The 17,992-nt window shown below is 35.3% G+C and overlaps 1 protein-coding gene across 2 annotated transcripts in view; it reads left to right on the top strand.

Moving 5' to 3' along the window:
* The window catches only part of LOC149542215 (plant/protein (DUF810)), a 307,344-nt gene that overhangs the window by 74,265 nt on the left and 215,087 nt on the right, over nt 1–17,992 (top strand). For both annotated transcript variants that reach the window (XM_089797228.1, XM_089797227.1), the window contains exon 6: nt 17,420–17,711. In XM_089797228.1, coding sequence (XP_089653354.1) covers nt 17,420–17,711 — 292 coding nt within the window. The remainder of the gene's footprint in view (nt 1–17,419; nt 17,712–17,992) is intronic.

The raw sequence follows: 17,992 nt of genomic DNA, 5'->3' as shown, positions 1-17,992 counted from the left end.
TTTTTGATGTAAAAACATGGGTTTAGGACAAGCTATGGATAGGGAAAATGAATGGAATAATTAAGGACGGAGGATCAACAAGTGGATCAATCTTCCAATGGCTCAAATATGAGTAAAATAGCCAAAAACGGGTTTTTTGGAGTGAATTGCATATAGAGCCAGCAAGCTTGGAATTAAGTGAATAAGGGGAAAAATGAGTAACATATTGAGCATGGTACATTTTAATGAGTGCAAAAAGTGATACTCTATTCGCAAGCATGTGGGAGAAATTTCAACCATAGGGCAAGCATATAAAGGTACATGGAATGCATGATAGTGGGGTTTTAATTTGCATTCGCATGTGGGGCAAAAATGAACTTGCCTTCCTTTGAGAACAAGATTTCACACCCGACTGCATATGCAAGAAATATGAAACCTTGCAGATGCAACTTGGAGAAGAAGGCGATAGATAGAAGGAACAACTTCATGTGCATAAAAAGAGATGCAAATCTGAAAATGGAAATGACAAAGATTTGCAAGAACAAACAAAGCAAATATATACACAAATGCCTTATGGAAAATAACAAAGGAATTTTACCTCAACTCCACCAAAAATGAGAAAACAAATCTTTATCCAAATCTTGAGCAAATCTGAAATAAATCCAAGAGATTTAAGATCTTAGATTTGTCCAATGCCAAAGACTTAAACAAATTTCAAAATCCAAACATCATGGTTTAAATTTGGACATGTGGAGATAATTAGAGAGATACAATGCCCAAAAAGTGGAATAAACTTTGACCTAGCATGTAAAAACGACACCTACGGCAAGAGACTAGCTTGTAAAATGATGAAGAACAAGCTGGAAATTGAAATACTTATCCTAGAATGCTTCTTGAAGTGATTGGAAAGCATGATCCATGAAGCAATGTGAAGTTTTTGACTAAAAAGTGCCCTAGACGGGCTGTTTTCTACCAAAGGCATGTATTAGAGAACATGTTTTTACTCCAAAAATGCTACTCTTTGAAACTCCTAAAAAACGCCTTGGTGTTAGATAAAAAACGGGTCTTTTTTGAGAAAATGCATATACCAATATGTTATGGGTACTTAAAAGTACCTTTAGGGACCAAAAACATATAATAATATGCCCAAAAACTTCCTCAAAAGGCACTGAAGGTTTAAAACATAGTTCTTGAGTGCAAACACATAAAAACACACTTTTTAATGGACAAACGCCTGTATTTCTAAACATGTAATATCACCAAAAATCGCCATCATAACCTTGCTCAAGTCCATAATGCTTTTTAAAAAGGTTTTCGGATTTCTTTGACTACATGAGTTTGCCCATAAAATTGCCACTTTGAGTATTAGATTTAAAACTTAGTGGAGCATGCATTTTTAGAAGGCTTTTACATGTTTTGATACATGCATTCTTTTGAAAAATCGCCACCAATTTAAATGAAGAAGCTAAGTTATTAAAAACGGGAAATTTGGGTTCATGTATTTGAAATACATGCAATGGCTACAAAAATTGCCATCTTCAATGAACTAACATTTTGGACTTTTAAAACAAGTTTATTTAAAACATGCAATGAGGTCCAATATCACCACTTTGCATTAAGTTAGTGGGAACAAGTTATTCTTTAATCAACTACATAGGCATTTGGGTCCAAAATTGCCACTTTAGCTTGATATGGGTGAAGAATTCATTTTAAATTTACATTTACATGTTATTATGACATGCAAATGTATTTCAAAAGCCCCCATAAATGGTGATTTAAAAATACATATGTATTTGATTATTAATAATGAACTTCTAATACATTAACATATGTAATCGCATTTAAAAAACACACTTTTAATGATGCTGGGACTTACAATTTGTTGGGAGTGGGTTTTCATGAAGTATTTTGCATGTGGATATATGTAATATGTAATAAAAATCACTCTTTTATTCATTTAAGTTATCTCTTGTATTTATATTTAATATTCAACTATAGTTTTTAAAAAGTAACATGAAAAATAGTCTTGAAATATGCTATTTTCATAAAACATAAAAAACTATGGTCAAATCAACTCATAATGAGTTGAAATTTTAAAATGGACATCAAAATCCACTTTAAATATTAAATATTATTTTATATCATGCAATTGCCAATAAAAAACCCACTTTTATGAGGTTTTAATAAAAATATGTACTTGAGCTGAAAAACCCCACTTTTTCCCTCATAACTTGAGCTATACTACTCAGAATCAGACCTAATTTAGTTCGAATCGAGCAGAACTCTGAGGGCCATTCATTTAAGGGAAAAACAAGACCAACAACTATTTACAACATTAAGAAAAGAAAGGACGTGAAAGTTCACCAATAACTGCGTGTTCGCAGTGCAAGAAGGAAAACTCTTACTAGTAATCAATTGGGGATAATCTCGACAGAAAACCTTAAAAAGAAAACATGGACAAGCCTACACAAAGTGCAATTTAGAGATAATAAATTATTTTCATGATACTGCATCAATGCATTAAAACAAAGAGGATACGCCTACGAATCCATGAGAAAACTGCGTAGAGTTGCCTCAATTTTGTGATGTCAGCAAGGACAAGACTAATTCTGGGTTGCAAGTATTCATCAGGTTTAGAGGCCAAATTAAGGACGTTATTATTGCTGGAGACACAGATCCAGGAACATTCACTACTACAAAAATCTATTTTTGAGCAATCCATGGATGACTATTAGTATTAAAGATTGAACATCAATTACAAAATTAATGCTGGTCAATTTGAGAGCCTTTTACCACTTTTGGAAGGTCGGCATGGGTTAGAAAATTCTCTGACCCAAATCTGGAATATTTTGGTATGTTATTTACATATTGTTTGATAGAAATGTCCAATTCATGGTTCTGAAAATTCTAGGCTGAAGTAAGGGTTTCGATTGAATATTCTAAAGTTCAGGAGTAATCTGAAATCCATATTGTCTACCTGCAAAAATCAGATTTGAAATTTAACTAGAATTATGGGTTTGTCATGAACATATTTATATGCAAATATATTTCCAGATTAATGTCCTAGTTTGTAAAAGTTTTTGTTAACAAATTTGGCCAGTTTGCATAAATTATTGTGTGTTTTTACATTTGTAACCCCTCCAATTCATGGAAAATTGATTTGTAACAAACCATAAATAATAATCATGGGTGCTAAAAATAGTAGACAAACTAACAAATAACTACTACATGCATTCTAACGATACACTTACAAAGCTAAATATATGGGAATGATCAAGTCACTTAACATCCTTTGAAACTTTCTGAATTGATGAGGAGATATTTTCCACATGAAGTCAAATTATGATATTGCTATTAGGATTCACATGTGTAGTTTGAATCTAAGTCAGAGGATTTGCCGAATTTCATCCGTGAAGTTCAAATTTTAGCGAATTTTTACCCTTTCCAAATTTCATCCGAATTTTATGATATTTAATAGAATACTATTATTTATAATAATATTATTTTATTTTGATATGATGATGACTTATTTTGCTTAATTATTTAGCAATGTCAAACTATATAATGTCAACTTATTTAGCTTATTTTCCGAATTTTTATGCTTGCCGAATTTCATCTAAATTTAATAATTGATGGATTCGAATTTGAAATCAAACCTTGTGACTTAGGTTTGAATCAAACTCATTGATCCATATTTAATGAGTAGTGTTTCAAGAACCAATCTCTCATGAGAATGAATGGTCCACTTAGTCATTGCATTTAGGTAATGGTCATAGAGGTGAAGCATCGAACCTACAATGGAGGTTACTTATCCCAAAATTACAACTCAAGAACATTTAACCATAGAGTTCCCTCCTAGTCTAAGTTGCTAGTTTGGATTTGGATGTGAGTTCGAAACCCATCCATTTTTTTTTGGGTTGGGTTCGATTTCGTTTTGGGTTTGTCCGTACAAATTCTTTTTTAATATATATATGTAAAACATGCTACAACGAATAAGGTCATACACCACAATGCTAATATTAAAGCGACTTATCTGATATATTAATGGTTTAGTTCAATGAGATAACAAAATGCCAAAACATACCACCAAAACAATGTTCGGCTTAGAAACAATGACATCAATACTAATAATCATTCATGAGTGATCAAATATCATAAAAAATCATTATCATTCAGCTGTTGCATATTAGAAGCACAAATAATGACACTAGCATCAATTCTAGCAGCCTTAGGCCCAACCTCAACTTTAATAAGTAGCTTACAATCACCATCATCAATTGCAAGTGGGCTTTTAACTCTGCTGACTCTTGTCCAATATACCAATGCTTTGCCTCCCCTTTTTTCTAAGTATTTCCTTTTGTGTTGTTTTCTCATGTTTGAATGCACAAAGACCAAGTTATTTGCCTTCTTGGAGATTAGTGTGTTGTGTTTTATTGAGTGTATGAAGGAGTATGTGCTCCAGTTTCTCTCAAATCATGATGAACTAGCAAGTTAGCAACCTATCAAGATTTACAATTTCGAAATTACAGAGTTCAAAGTTTTGAATAATAGTTTTAAAATATCAATTCAATATTCACCAACAAGAATTTAGAAATTATAATCTTAGGAGTAAAGAACTTGTGATAAATTTTGACGACAGTGAGTTGGAGGTCCTGGTACATTTGTCTATGGAAGTACCACCATTTATGAGCATCAACATTGTTCTTGTCTTCAAGAGCTTCAAGACCACAATCATCGGTTCTGCTGAAACTCATGAATTCAAACCACTCTGTAGGTCGTTGGTGTTGAGGAAAGAGCTTTTAAAGGGCTGCCTCTTACCCTTGAGCAACTTCAGGATCTCTGTATGGGGAAACTCTAGGGGCACTCCCCCTGATGACTGATTTATTGTAGAACCTAGGGCTCAATGCGAAGGCAAGTAGATGCAAATGGGTAGTCATTTTGTTCCATTTGTCTACCATGTTTACTTGTAGTTCCTTGAAAAACTTTTCATTAGGTTATTCCTCTCTCATTTATGATATTTCTAATATCCTCAATCATGGAGTCAATGCCATTGTATACCTTACCCAAGCAAGGCCTATCCATGTTAGTGTGTTAGATCATGCTCAATATAGGCTCAGTAAACTTTCGAAGGTACTCAACATGATCCCACCAAGAGTCATATAGTATCAATGCCTTAATGGAAGCTACATTGGCACTATTAGAGTGCCTCCCTATGCTCCAATTAGAACTGATTACCATTCTAGACAATGCCTCTTTAACCTTGACAAAGTGTATCGAGACAATAGTGTTGGAGCCAAAGCAAGCCTCGACAAACTATTTTAAGATCAAAACAATAATAATTTAAACTCAAGATTAAAATTAAAATTAAAAAACATAGAAACATTACTAAACTGAAGTGACTAGATCTCTAAGACTAAAACATGTCTAAATTTTAAACAATTGAATTTACCTTCAAGAGCTCCAATTTCGAGAATTGTCTAAGTATGGGCTGCATCATATGGTGGCTCATGATGAACATTTGGATCTCTTGTGCATCTTCATACACTTTTTTAATCCACTCAATCTCAGTGTCAATTTTTTGCAGCATTATGTTGAATTATTGTACAACACAAGGTGTCCAAAAATGTGTTCGAAGCACTACTCAACCAATAAACTGACAACCCTACAATTCTTGGCATTTTTTGTTTTACCTGAACAATATTCTAAGGGCCAACTTGCTTAATGGCTTGGATGAGAATGTTTGCAATGAAAGGACCCTTCTTCACCTCTCCTTCACAATCCATGACTTTTAGAAACATTGCACCTCTGGTGGACACTGCAATAACATTGACCAAAGGATGATTTCTGGCATCTTTCCATCTATTGGATACTATGGTTACATCTCTTTTGATTCATGAATCCTTGATGGGCTGCATGGAAGCCTCTACATTGGTTACCTCTCTATCCAATAAAGTGGTGCGTACCTTCTCATAACTAGGGCCCTTTTGAAGTGGTAATTTCCAGTGGTAGAAGCACTTGCAGCCATTCTTTGATTCTATAAATAACACACAACAATAAAAACAAAAAAGAAAAGAAAAAACTAAACTAAAGAGCACATTTCATTTTGACATTTTGTTAAAAACATGTAAGAAAGACTTCTAAAAACAAGCAAATATTAAATAAATCCTCTATAGTTGTTATTACAATGAAAAGCGATTGTTATTGAATTTTATTGTGAGTTTCTAATACAATAAGGATGATGTTCTGCAACTTAACATTCTTGCTGCCTATAACGTCTTTCATGTAGACTCTTGCTGTGTTGAAGAATGGTCAGCTCTGTTTAAAAAGAATTAGCTGTTGTGAACGATTAAAAACATCCTGGTCATGTCATGTATTACTAATGCCTTGTATAACAAACATCCAGGTCACTTTTGGGTTTTGATTTTGCAAAAAACAAATATTGAAAACTTTTTTTGTTTACTAAAGTCAACACTTGATTGACATTCCCCAAATTTGCCCAAAGTTGTTGCAAATTCTCTCAGGGCTCATGCTGGAGTTAGGAAAGTTGTCCAAATTTATTAGAAATTCATGCAGGGTCCTGTTAGCATAATTTTGCATGGATGTCTCAGTCAAAAAACGAATTTGGAATGAATTCGAATTGATCTCAAATTTGGAGTGAACCACATCTCAACTTTGGGGTTCTAGAAGGCAAATGTGGTAACTTAGCTCCTTGGTTATGCCCTCTTAGCTTGCTACCCCATTTATGGATCCTTCAGCAAGAACTTTTCCTTATGAACCACATTGCAGAGTTCCTTTAGCTCATCAATTGATAAGTAGGAGATATTTTCAACTCAAGTCAAATTATGATATTGGTATCAGGATTCAATAGTGTAGTTTCGAAGTCAAACTCATTGACAAGACCCCATTTCTCATGAGAATCAATGGCCTATTTAGCACTCATTGTATCTAGGTGATGCTCACAATTGTGAATTATGTGCCTACTTGGGAGGTGACCCATCCCACTTTATTCCAAATCAAGCATGCTTATTCACACAGTTTCCCTTAAGGTTAACTCCACTTAACCTGCTACCCCATTTGTAATATCATGATCTGACCTACTGTGGAAAACATCTTTTATATAGCAATTGATATTTAAAGGGGCTCTACACTGTGGTTAATGAGGGACAACACTTGCTAAAGATTTTGTAAATGAGGTAGTTAACTAAGTGGGCTTAACCTTGGAGGAAACTTCATGGTTAAGTGCACTTGATTTGGATTATACTGAAATGGGTGACCTCCTAGGAAGGCCCAATGCTTCACCGTTGTGAGAATCACCTAGATGCAATGAGTGGTAAATGGTTGATTTATTCTCATGAGAGATGGGTTCTTGTGAAAGTACTTATGAAACACGAGTCAATGAGTTTGACTCAAAAACTACACTAGTGAATCTTGATAGCAATATCATAACTCCATGAAGTGTTTGGCATCTGTACTTTTTGCTCCATTTGCAAAGCTCATGCATGTTTAGTACATTTTTTGTGGTATGGATAGCTGATTGAACAATTATCAATCACACTAGCAATTCAGAATACACAAACAGACTAAGGAGCATAATGTTGCTTCTAATCAAGCTTAAGTTTCATTAGTTTTCAAAAATGGAGACATGACAACTATAACAAACGCCCTTCACAGTTATACTCACTTCTACTGAAATTATGAAATTATGACATAAACTGGGCTACATGAACATTCTTTGAACATAAAATCTCCAACTAAACTCTCTAAACTAATCAACTTGCTTTTATGAACTCCATGCTGTCCCCTTTTCACAGGATTAAATTTAATGATAATATCATAATAAATAAGTATTAATAATAAAATTTAAATATAACTATAGGTATAATGAAATATAAATGCTTATAATCATAGTTAAATGATAAAACGGAATTATAACCACAATTTTGGAAAAGTCTCTAAAAGATAAAATCACAAAATAAATCATGGTCAAAGTATTTACCATATAAAGAGAGCATACCATATACATACATCCATGGATTACATTATTGGAAGATACTAAAATATTAATAATGTGTGCGAATGGTTGTTGTCAAAGATCATTCCATATGGAGTTTTAATATTTAAGGCAGTGCCTATTTGGAAGATTTTACTAAACCTAATTTATATTCTTTCCATGGCTGGTCAACATGCCACATCACCACAAAAGAAGAGTCAGACAAATATACCTAAGTGACAATTAATATCTAAAATGCAAAACAAGTTTATAAGGTGTGTTCAGGTAAGAAGTGGGAGGAAGGGGATACAAGGAATATATGTGTAGTATAAGTAATATCACTAATAAAAACCGACAGTAACCTAGGAATTTGTAACCACAGGCTGCGATGATTGTGAGGCAAGTCCTGTTAAATCTCATCAGGCACGATTAGTATTGGTTACAAAGAGTAACAAACATGAAGTAGTTTGGAATCTGTGCTCGTAATGTGGCTTATCAATCTTCCAACAAGATAAGGGGGAATTGATTATCCATCAAACTGGGGAGAAGTATTGTTAACTTTGAATAATAGAAATCAGACAAATCCTATAGATGTCTACTGACGTATATGAAGCTGCCAATATATAGGATCACTGACATGTTTTTGTTCTTCCTGAACATGTATGTGATGGACAACTGATCAGTGATGCGATGGGGAAATGGAGCCAAGAAAGCATCGTAGATAAAACTTAGCATCATTAACAGTAGAATAACAAATGAAATAATATTGGAACTTTCACTATGCCATTCATAGATCGAACACTTCCTTCCACTTGAGCCATCCATTATTCGTTGAAACAAACACAACAAACAAACATAAAGTTTTGAAGCCATTTGAGAATAATGGCAATTTGTATGATCTGTTGAAGAATCAAAAGGCGGCAATTCGTTTACTGAAAGCTGCAATTTGTCATGAAAGCCAAGATTTATTAATGGAAATGAGAATTTGTGATTAAGGAAGTGATAAAGATTTTTGAAGAATCATGTACTTTTGGAAGGTTATCCTCCTCCATGAGTGATGTATCTCTCCAGCAGTATAATGTTCTAAAAGGAGAATTATTTGATGCATTAACAATGGGAAAAGACGCTCAATAAATAAGTCTACAATGTTTACAAAATAAGTGTGTTTCTAAAAAGAAACTGCAAATAAGTTCAGAGATGATTTTATCACCTAAAATTACAATGAAGTACATTATTGAGCATTAAATAAATAATAAAACATTATTTTAATACCCTCCCTTAATGCTCAATCTATCAACAATACCAATAAAGCTCTTGAATTTTACAAACTTATCTGGATTGAGGGACTTGGTGAGGATATCCACTGAATGATCCGTTGTTGGAACATATAACAACTGAATGAATTTGTCTTCAACAAGCCGTCAAACGAAGTGACAATGAGTTTCCACATGCTTGGTTCTTTCATGAAAGTCTGGATTCTTGGCAAGTTTGAGAGCTCCTTGATTATCACAAAACAAAGGAGTCAAACCTGCTTGAGATATTTGCATATCCACAAGCATTCGTCAAAGCTAAACTGCCTGGCAAGCTGCTTTAACAACTCCATGATACTCTGCTTCTGTGAAGGAGAGAGCCACAATCTGCTGCTTCTTACTAGTCCACGTGACTACACCAGATCGCAAACTGAACACATACCCAGATGTTGATTTTCTGTATCAATTGAATTTGCCAAATCTGAATTTTTGTAACCAAGAAGTACATGATCTTGACTTTGAGTGTACTAGAGTCCAAAATTAGAAGTGCCCTTCACATAACGCAGCACATGCTTTCCTGCTACCCAATCATCAGCCTTGAGGGCTAACATGAAGCATAGAATGTAGCTTACTGCAAAACTAAGGTCAGGTCTAATGGCAGCGAAATAGATGAGGCTACCCACTAGTTGGCTGAACAATGAATCATCTAGTACGGGTGAATCGGACTTCGCTGACAACTAAAGCCCTTTTTCCATTGGTGTGGAGGCAGGTTTGCAATCCTGCATTCAAAACTTATCTAGAAGACTTCCAGCATACTTGGATTGGGGGATGAAGATACTGCTCTCTATCAGCAAAAACTCAACACCTACACAATAATGGAAAAGCTTCATATCTGTCATGTCAAATGAGCTAGACTAACTCTGTTCACCAATCAATTGCTCTGAACTGCTAGTAATGAGTAGGTCATCAACATAGACAACAACTAGTGGAATCTCATTACCAACTTTTGTGACATTCAAATTAGGATCAGATGGACATCTCTGATAGCCATGATCTGTGAGGTACTTATCAATCTAGATGTACAAAGCCCAAGGAGCCTGTTTCAGGCCATAGAGTGCTTTTACCAATCCGCACATCATGTGTTCTTGACCAAGAACCTTGAATCCTAGAGGCTGTCATATAGATTTCTTACTTCAACTCACCATCGAAGAAAGCTTTCTTAACATCTATCTGATAAACGTTTCAACCAAACTGGGCTGCTAACGCAAGGACAAGCCGAATGGTACTCATCTTGGTTGTAGGAGCAAAAGTCTCCTCATAGTCAATGCCTTCCTTTTGTGAGAATTCCCTAGCAACGAGATGAGCTTTGTAATTGTCAAGGGTTCCATCAACTTTGATTTTCACCTTATATACCCATTTGCAGCTAATGGGCTTCTTCCCTGAAGGTAGACCAAAAAGTACCTATGGGTGATTCTGAAGACTCAGATATTCGGCTTCCACAACCTTTTCTCACTTAGGTATCCCTTTAGCCTCTGAATATGTTTGAGGCTCATAAACACTGTGAATGTTAGCATGGGAGAAAAATTAACCATATGTTGCTGTTTGCTCTTGTTTCTGGATGATCTACCCTTAATTAGCTCATTATGATGAAGATCACCAATACTCTAGGCCCACCATTTAGTCCAGAGGGTAGAAGAACCAACATCACATGTAGGAGCTAGAACTGTTAGAGGATCTGGAACAAGTTCAATTGGTTGAAATTACCATCATCCGGAGGAAACTCAGGTTGAGCATCTTCAAACTCTGAATCTACACCATCGCTCCCATCAAGTATACTTATCACCAGACAAACACCCAAATCAGAAGCCTTCAAAGGCTAATCCTTAGAATTTTACGCAAATGAGGATGGGTGAAAAGGTCCACGAGTTTCATCAAAGAGATCCCTACTGAAGACAAGATGATCAATGTCTACATCTATCAATTAGTAAGCATTATAGTTTTCACTATACCCTGTGAACATAAGATTTTGAATCTTGGAATCCAACTTGGAGCACTGGGCATCTGGAATCCATACAAAAGCTAAAGAGCCAAAGATTTTGAGATGACATCCTAGGTTTGCAACTAGTCCAAACTTCTTCATGAGTCTTTCCCTTAACAACCTGTGTAGGGGACCTATTAAGGAGATAGATTGCAGTGAAAACAACTTCAGTCCAAAACTTATTAGGAACACTCCTGTGTTGTAACAAATAATGAGCCATCTCAACAATAGTACGATTGTGCCACTCTACACCACCATTTTGCCAAGGAGTGTGGGGTGTGGTTAACGAATGTTCTATACCATGTGTATCATAGAAGTTGGAGAATTAAATAGAACAAAATTCCCCCCCGTTATCTGATCTAAGAGTCAATATACAAAAAGTAGACCTTTTTTCTACCAAAGCCTTAAACTTTTAAAATACAATAAAAACATTTGGTTTCTGTCAAAGGAAGTATACCCACACTTTACAACTGAAATCATCAACAGAAAGAAAGAAGTACCAACAACTAGTAACAAAAGGTGTACGCATTGGCCCACAAACATCAACACGAACCAATTGAAGTACCTTATAGGCTTGCCATTTGTCACCATCCGTGAGCAGTTTTATGTGTTGCTTCCCAGTGTGACAAGCTTCACAAACACCATGATGTTGAGTTAGGATCTCAGGTAGACCAGCTACAAGTCCCTCCTGAGCCAACTGAGAGAGAGAGTGCACATTTAAGTGCCCATACCGCTGATGCCAAAGATTGGTGATGGAAGAACTTATGGCTGCCATGGCTAACTCTAGAGAATCACCAATATCCACATGTCGGAAAAGACCATGATCCTCAAAGATAACAACTACAATAGTGCACATCCCTTGATCAACAATCGAACACTTGTGTGAGTTGAACTCAACATCCAATTGAGAAGAGTTTTTCATGATTTGATTGACTAAGATAAGGTTTAGTTACATGCCAGGAACATAATACACATTGAGAAATATGAGATCGCTCCCACCAGAATGTACCTCAAAATTGCCCTTATTGAAAACTGTGCATTCTTCTCCTCCAAAAACAATTGAGTCAATGAATGTGGAAAAGTTTGGGAACCAATCATGTTGATGAGTAGAGTGGTGTGAAAAACCTAAGTCAGCGTACTAGATAGGAGACTTCACATGATCTGCAAATCTTTTATCCTTGAAGTTATAAAAGGCCGATGCTTTCTGCTTAGTGTGCTCCGCTACATGCACTTTTGCCTGAGACACTCTCTACTTCTTCTCTTAAGAAGCCAATCGCTGACAACAATGCTTCTTCATGTGACTGTATTTATAATAGAAATTACACTGTATGTTCTTTTTCTTAGAACTGTCATAAGGTTTACTTGAGCCTTTTTATTGTGAAGGTTGACCTTTCCCTTTGTTTTTGGGGCTGCAAAAACTTGCTCTATATAAGATGAGGAACAATCGGTACCAAATTGTTGTTTCTAATGGTCCTCTAGCAAAATCTTGGTATAAAGGTCTTGAAACTTCAGATCAACATTTGTGGAGGTAATGTTGAGAGCTTTAAGAAAATGTTCATAGGACCTCAGAAGGCTTTTCAAGTTAATAATCACCATGTCTTCTTCCTTCATCTTCTAATCAATTGCCTCCAACTGATCAAAAATGTCCTTGATCTTCGTCAGATGCTCTTGAAAGGACATTCTCTCAACCATCATGATGGAGAAAAGTTGATTCTTTAAAAATAATGCACGACTTTTACCAAAGGTTTCATGCAAAGCCTTTAGATGTTCCCAAATCTCAACAATTGATTTTCCAAACGGAACCTGTGGAAGTTGATCATGTGTAATAGAAAGTTTAATGAGCGCAATAGCTTCATGATTCTATGCATCAAACTTTTCCTAATATTGATCCATTGTGGCTAGACCCTGAATGATGCTCAAGATGATCTGATCAAGGTAGAGATATTCAAAAATGGTCATCATTCACTACTTCCAAGTGTTATAATTTCTGCTATTGAAATGCTAACTGCCTTTTAGCACAATGTTGGTCAATGAAGCCATCTTCACGTTTTTCGAGACACAAAACAAGGTACTATGAAGATGCTGATTGTGCAAAATTCTATGCAAGAATTTGAATGCACTAAGATAGGTACAAATTCCAATACAAATCCTTTGGCACAAAAATCAAGACAGATTTCAAGACAAAATTGTCGAAGGCCCCAAAAAATTTGACGAAGACCCAAAATAGATCTTTAAAAACCCAGAAAGAAGCAGAAATCAGAATTTTTCTTTTGACGACATAGAAGTTGAGGTACTAAAAATGAGGTACCCAAATTTTTTTGAGACCAACCCAATTGAGCTCTTGAAATCAAGAATCTACAATTAATTTTTTTTTCCAACTTGAACTGAAGGGTCGAAACCCTAGTAAAAAAATTTGTGGATAAATAGGCAATTGTGAAAGCTCAAAAAATTGTAGAAAAACTAGATCTCACATATAATATCACGACCTGAAAGGGAAATGTCGTCAAGGAAGTTTCGTGAAGACTAAGTTGCACAAAAACTAGTCTTCACAAATCACAGGTAAAAATCAAGCACGAGCGATAGAAATCCGTCGGACAGAGAGAACGTAGGAAAACATCTGCAAAATGTGGCCAACATAGAGAAATGAGGCCATGAAAAACCTTGTCTGAAAATCGTGAGCACATAGAGCCAAAAAGGCATGTTCAAATAGAGATAAATCGTGCCAAAAACTACTCTAGAAGATCCACGCCTAAGAAAATAGGATTATGAAAAAATTGCAGGTGAAAACAAAAAACGTGATTCTTCCTTCTCATGATTATTTTTTAAACTTAGAACCCTTCTCACGAGCCAATTTCAAAAATCAGATTTTTTTCCAAGAACATTAAAATATTCATTGGGAATTTTTATTTGAAAAATTTCTTGGAAAAAATAGTATGGCTTTGATACGATATTACACAAGTAATTGGTAACTTATTTGATGTATTAATAGTGAGCAATGACGCTCAATAAATAAGTTTACAATATTTACAAAATAGGCAAGTTTCTAAAAAGAAACTATATATAAGATCAAAGATGATCTTATGTCCTAAAATCACAATAAAGTGCATTATTGAGCATTAAATAAATAATAAAACATTATTTCAATAGGTGTTGTGTATTGAGACAATTAAGTGTAAATCTTAGATATATGAGAACTCATGATTAAATATAATGTGCAGCTTTGAGAACAGGAGTAGGAAGAACAATTTTATAAATGTTCCTTGTTAATGTTAAGTAGGGAGCTGCCTCCCTTAAAAAGATATGTTCTTGATATGTACACTTCATTTGAAGATGATATATATATATATTTGCATTTGATAGTTGTGAATAGGACATTTTGAGTGATTGTGTTACCAGATCAATCGTTCTTGTTTCGGGGCATTCTTAGTGAATATTGAAATAAAAACCAAGTCATTTTTGGTGGAGGAAATTCTTGGTGAATGTCAAGACACAATCCAAGCTTATGCTTGGCTCAGAGCGTTCTTAGTGAATGTTGAGAATGATCCAAGCCATGCTTGGTTGAGGACATTCATAGTGAATATCATGATTCCAAGATTGAAATCTAGAGAGAAATTTTTATCTCTATTGGAGATCATACAACTGTCAAATTTAACAGCAAGAGTGATGTCACATAAGACCGCTCAACTATAAAATTGAGGAGTGGTACACTTCGACCATGAGGTTGTTATTCATAGGTGATCATAATTCCTTTCTATTTAGGTCTACACATTTTTAAGTTAATTTTTAAAATGGTGGACTAAAAGGCAGGACAAAAATAAACCTGCTACTCTCACATGCAAGTGATAGAGGGATACACCTTGATGGGTATCCATAAGGCTTTGAAAGGGATGGAATGTCTTAGTTGGTACTTATTACGATGGATAAACAATGTGGAGGCCTTAGTGGAGTTAGACCAAAACGAGATGGTGAGTAGTTGAGAACCATTCTGTTCTTGGCCCTAAGGCAAGTAGAGCCCTTGCACGTCCTCACCAGAGAACTAGGAACCTGATTTTGGGCTCTTCCTAAGGACTAGGTGGGAACTAGTTGGGGATTAGAATATAATTTCCTTTCATTAGCATACACACACTCACACACACGTGTATGTGAATATTTATATGTATATATCTTTGTATAAAATAAACTAACAATTTCTGTAGATTTTCACATCAAGAAATCAGGCTATAACCAACCTAGGAAGTGGGGACATTACAAACGCTCCTTTAACTTGCTCTTCTCTCTCTAGGACAAAAACTTGTCTTTCTTGCTGAAACATTTGTATTTATGTGTAATAGTTAATTATCAAGAACCTATTTATGCCGGTGAATGGAATTCCTATCATCATTATCACCATAATGTTGTAGTTAAGCACATTACAAGGTCCTTTCAAGAACAAGTGTAAAAACTGTGAACTTGGTTTGATGGCATTGTCCTTGACTTTATTTTGCACTCCTTGCTTGTCATGTCCACTTGGGATTAGGGCTCAACCAATAACAAATACAACATTAAAAGATGATACTGACAAACAAGGAAATACTATATATATAATAATTGTTGAATAAGCCTCTTAAGGGCTAGGATCAACTCAGAAATAGGACAAAAGAAATAAGCAGTAACGGGGATAAAGGCCAACTAAAAAAAGACATAAATAATACATTTATTAATTAAAAGCAGCGATCCTAAGTAAAATAAAATAGGGCCGCATTAGGATGGCAAGGGCAACATAAGGCAAAGAGGGATAGTATCTGCTCTTGGGTTGAGGGTAGAAGGTTGATCAGTTATGGACTCCTCCCTAGGTATACCCCGTCATATGAATGGCAAGGGATACATTACGCCAAGAGGAGTGGTATCAGCTCTTGGGCATAGGTTAGAGGGTAGATGGACTATGGATTCCTCACTAGGTAGACCCCCTAATATGGATGGCAAGAGCTACATGAGACCAAGAGGGATGATATCTACTTAGACCTAGGGTAAAGGATTTTTTGCACCTATTATGTTAGCTCTCCTACGGTTGGACTGCATCATAAAATTAAATACATCTTACATTTACATTAATGTTCCTAATTCTCGACTGGATCGAAGTTTGAAAGGGGAAACAAATTCTTTGGTTCAATATAGTTTTGTGAGTAAAGCTAGTCAATAGTCTGATAGGTGATTTAACCTAGATTCTATGTGCATTTACCTAAGTTTATGTGCAACTTAATTTCAATTAACTTATTTCCATGTGCTGCTATATTCTAGAAATTGATGCAGATAGCCAACAATGAATATCAGCAGCACATTGGTACACTTCCGTAAGTTTTCTTCCATTTGTGCTGAATTATGATTTATCTGTAGTCCATGCGTGACATGTTGAATGTGTTTTAGTTTTGTTCAAAGTGTTGATAACTTGCTATAGATCAAGATAGTTTTCAGGTTGACAATTATACAAGCCCTTGGCAAAAATAACATCATTCATCAGGTTCTTGAATATAGCCAGTTCATTAGTTAGAACTTAGAACTAAGCACTCAGGCATTCTCAGGTTATGAAAGTTTTCTTCTATATATCTTGAAAAAAGTGCTTGGTGATACATAAACATCAAGTTAATCTTGGTATATGGCCCTCAGAGCTGGTCCAGAAATTGTTTATGTTTGGTAGATGATGCTGATTCCTTAAGGCAGGCATGCTGCATTTCCTTTAAGGAGATGGGTTAGGTATGATATTGCCTTGTAAACCAGATCTTGAATCTGTGGGGAGATCCCATCATTGTCTGAAATGATGTGCAATAGAAAGATCTATTTGGAAGTAATGTTTCAGATCTTAGTTATTTATTGTTATTGTCGACATTAGAATGCTGAGTTGATGATATCCTATACTCACTTAAAGAAAATGTTATTTTGCCTTTAAACTTTTGTTTGCATCTAAACGAGTTGCTACTTGGAAGCACTAGTTTATATTAAATTCATTAAAAACTAAACATTTTAGATTGAAGGATATTAATGCATAACTACCTTTTATGTGTTTTTTCATTTTGTGCATATATGGGTGCTTTAGTTGCACATGTTCTTGTTGCAAATTAAAATTGCTTTATATTCAGATTGTTGGAAGCAGATGGTGCTAACTTAGTTTTTCCCATTTATTTGCAGGTTGGTACTGGGTCAGGAAAGGCATTTTATTTGGCAACCACTCCAGAATCATCTGGGCCACCCCCTCCACGGGCACCTCCTCAAATTTCTAACAATGCATCTTTAGCTTCTTCTGCAAGCCTCTCAAAAACATATTCTCTTCGTTCTGCACCTTCACAACAATTATCTGTTGATGATGAGATTGATGATTTTGAGGATGAGGAGGAAGATGACGGATCAATGGAGTACACTTCGAGGCGCCGTTTGAATGACGCTAGTGATCTTCTGCTAGCATTGCCTTCTTTTAAAACAGGTATATGCAAAAGCTGTTTGCTGTTATCTTCCACAATGATCTACAATACTGCCAAGTTCTGGGGGCTTGGGCATTGCGATAATTTTGTCTTGAGATATAAATAAATGTGAGTTAGACCCAAAGCACATGAAGTATGCCATGCAGTTATGTTGGAAGTAGTTTTGGTTCCCTGACATGTTGTGATGCTACTGCTTGATTATAACTTTGAAGAATATTCTTTTCAAATTTATTCCCATTACCCCACATCATTCCATCAGTATTTTCAAAGTAAGCCGATGAAT

This window comes from Cupressus sempervirens, chromosome 8, assembly GCF_028749045.1.
Source record: "Cupressus sempervirens isolate cs-2001-9-10 chromosome 8, ASM2874904v1, whole genome shotgun sequence".
Lineage (NCBI taxonomy): Eukaryota > Viridiplantae > Streptophyta > Pinopsida > Cupressales > Cupressaceae > Cupressus > Cupressus sempervirens.
Note: the sequence above shows the minus strand (reverse complement) of the source record. Positions and strands in the feature narration are given on the sequence as shown.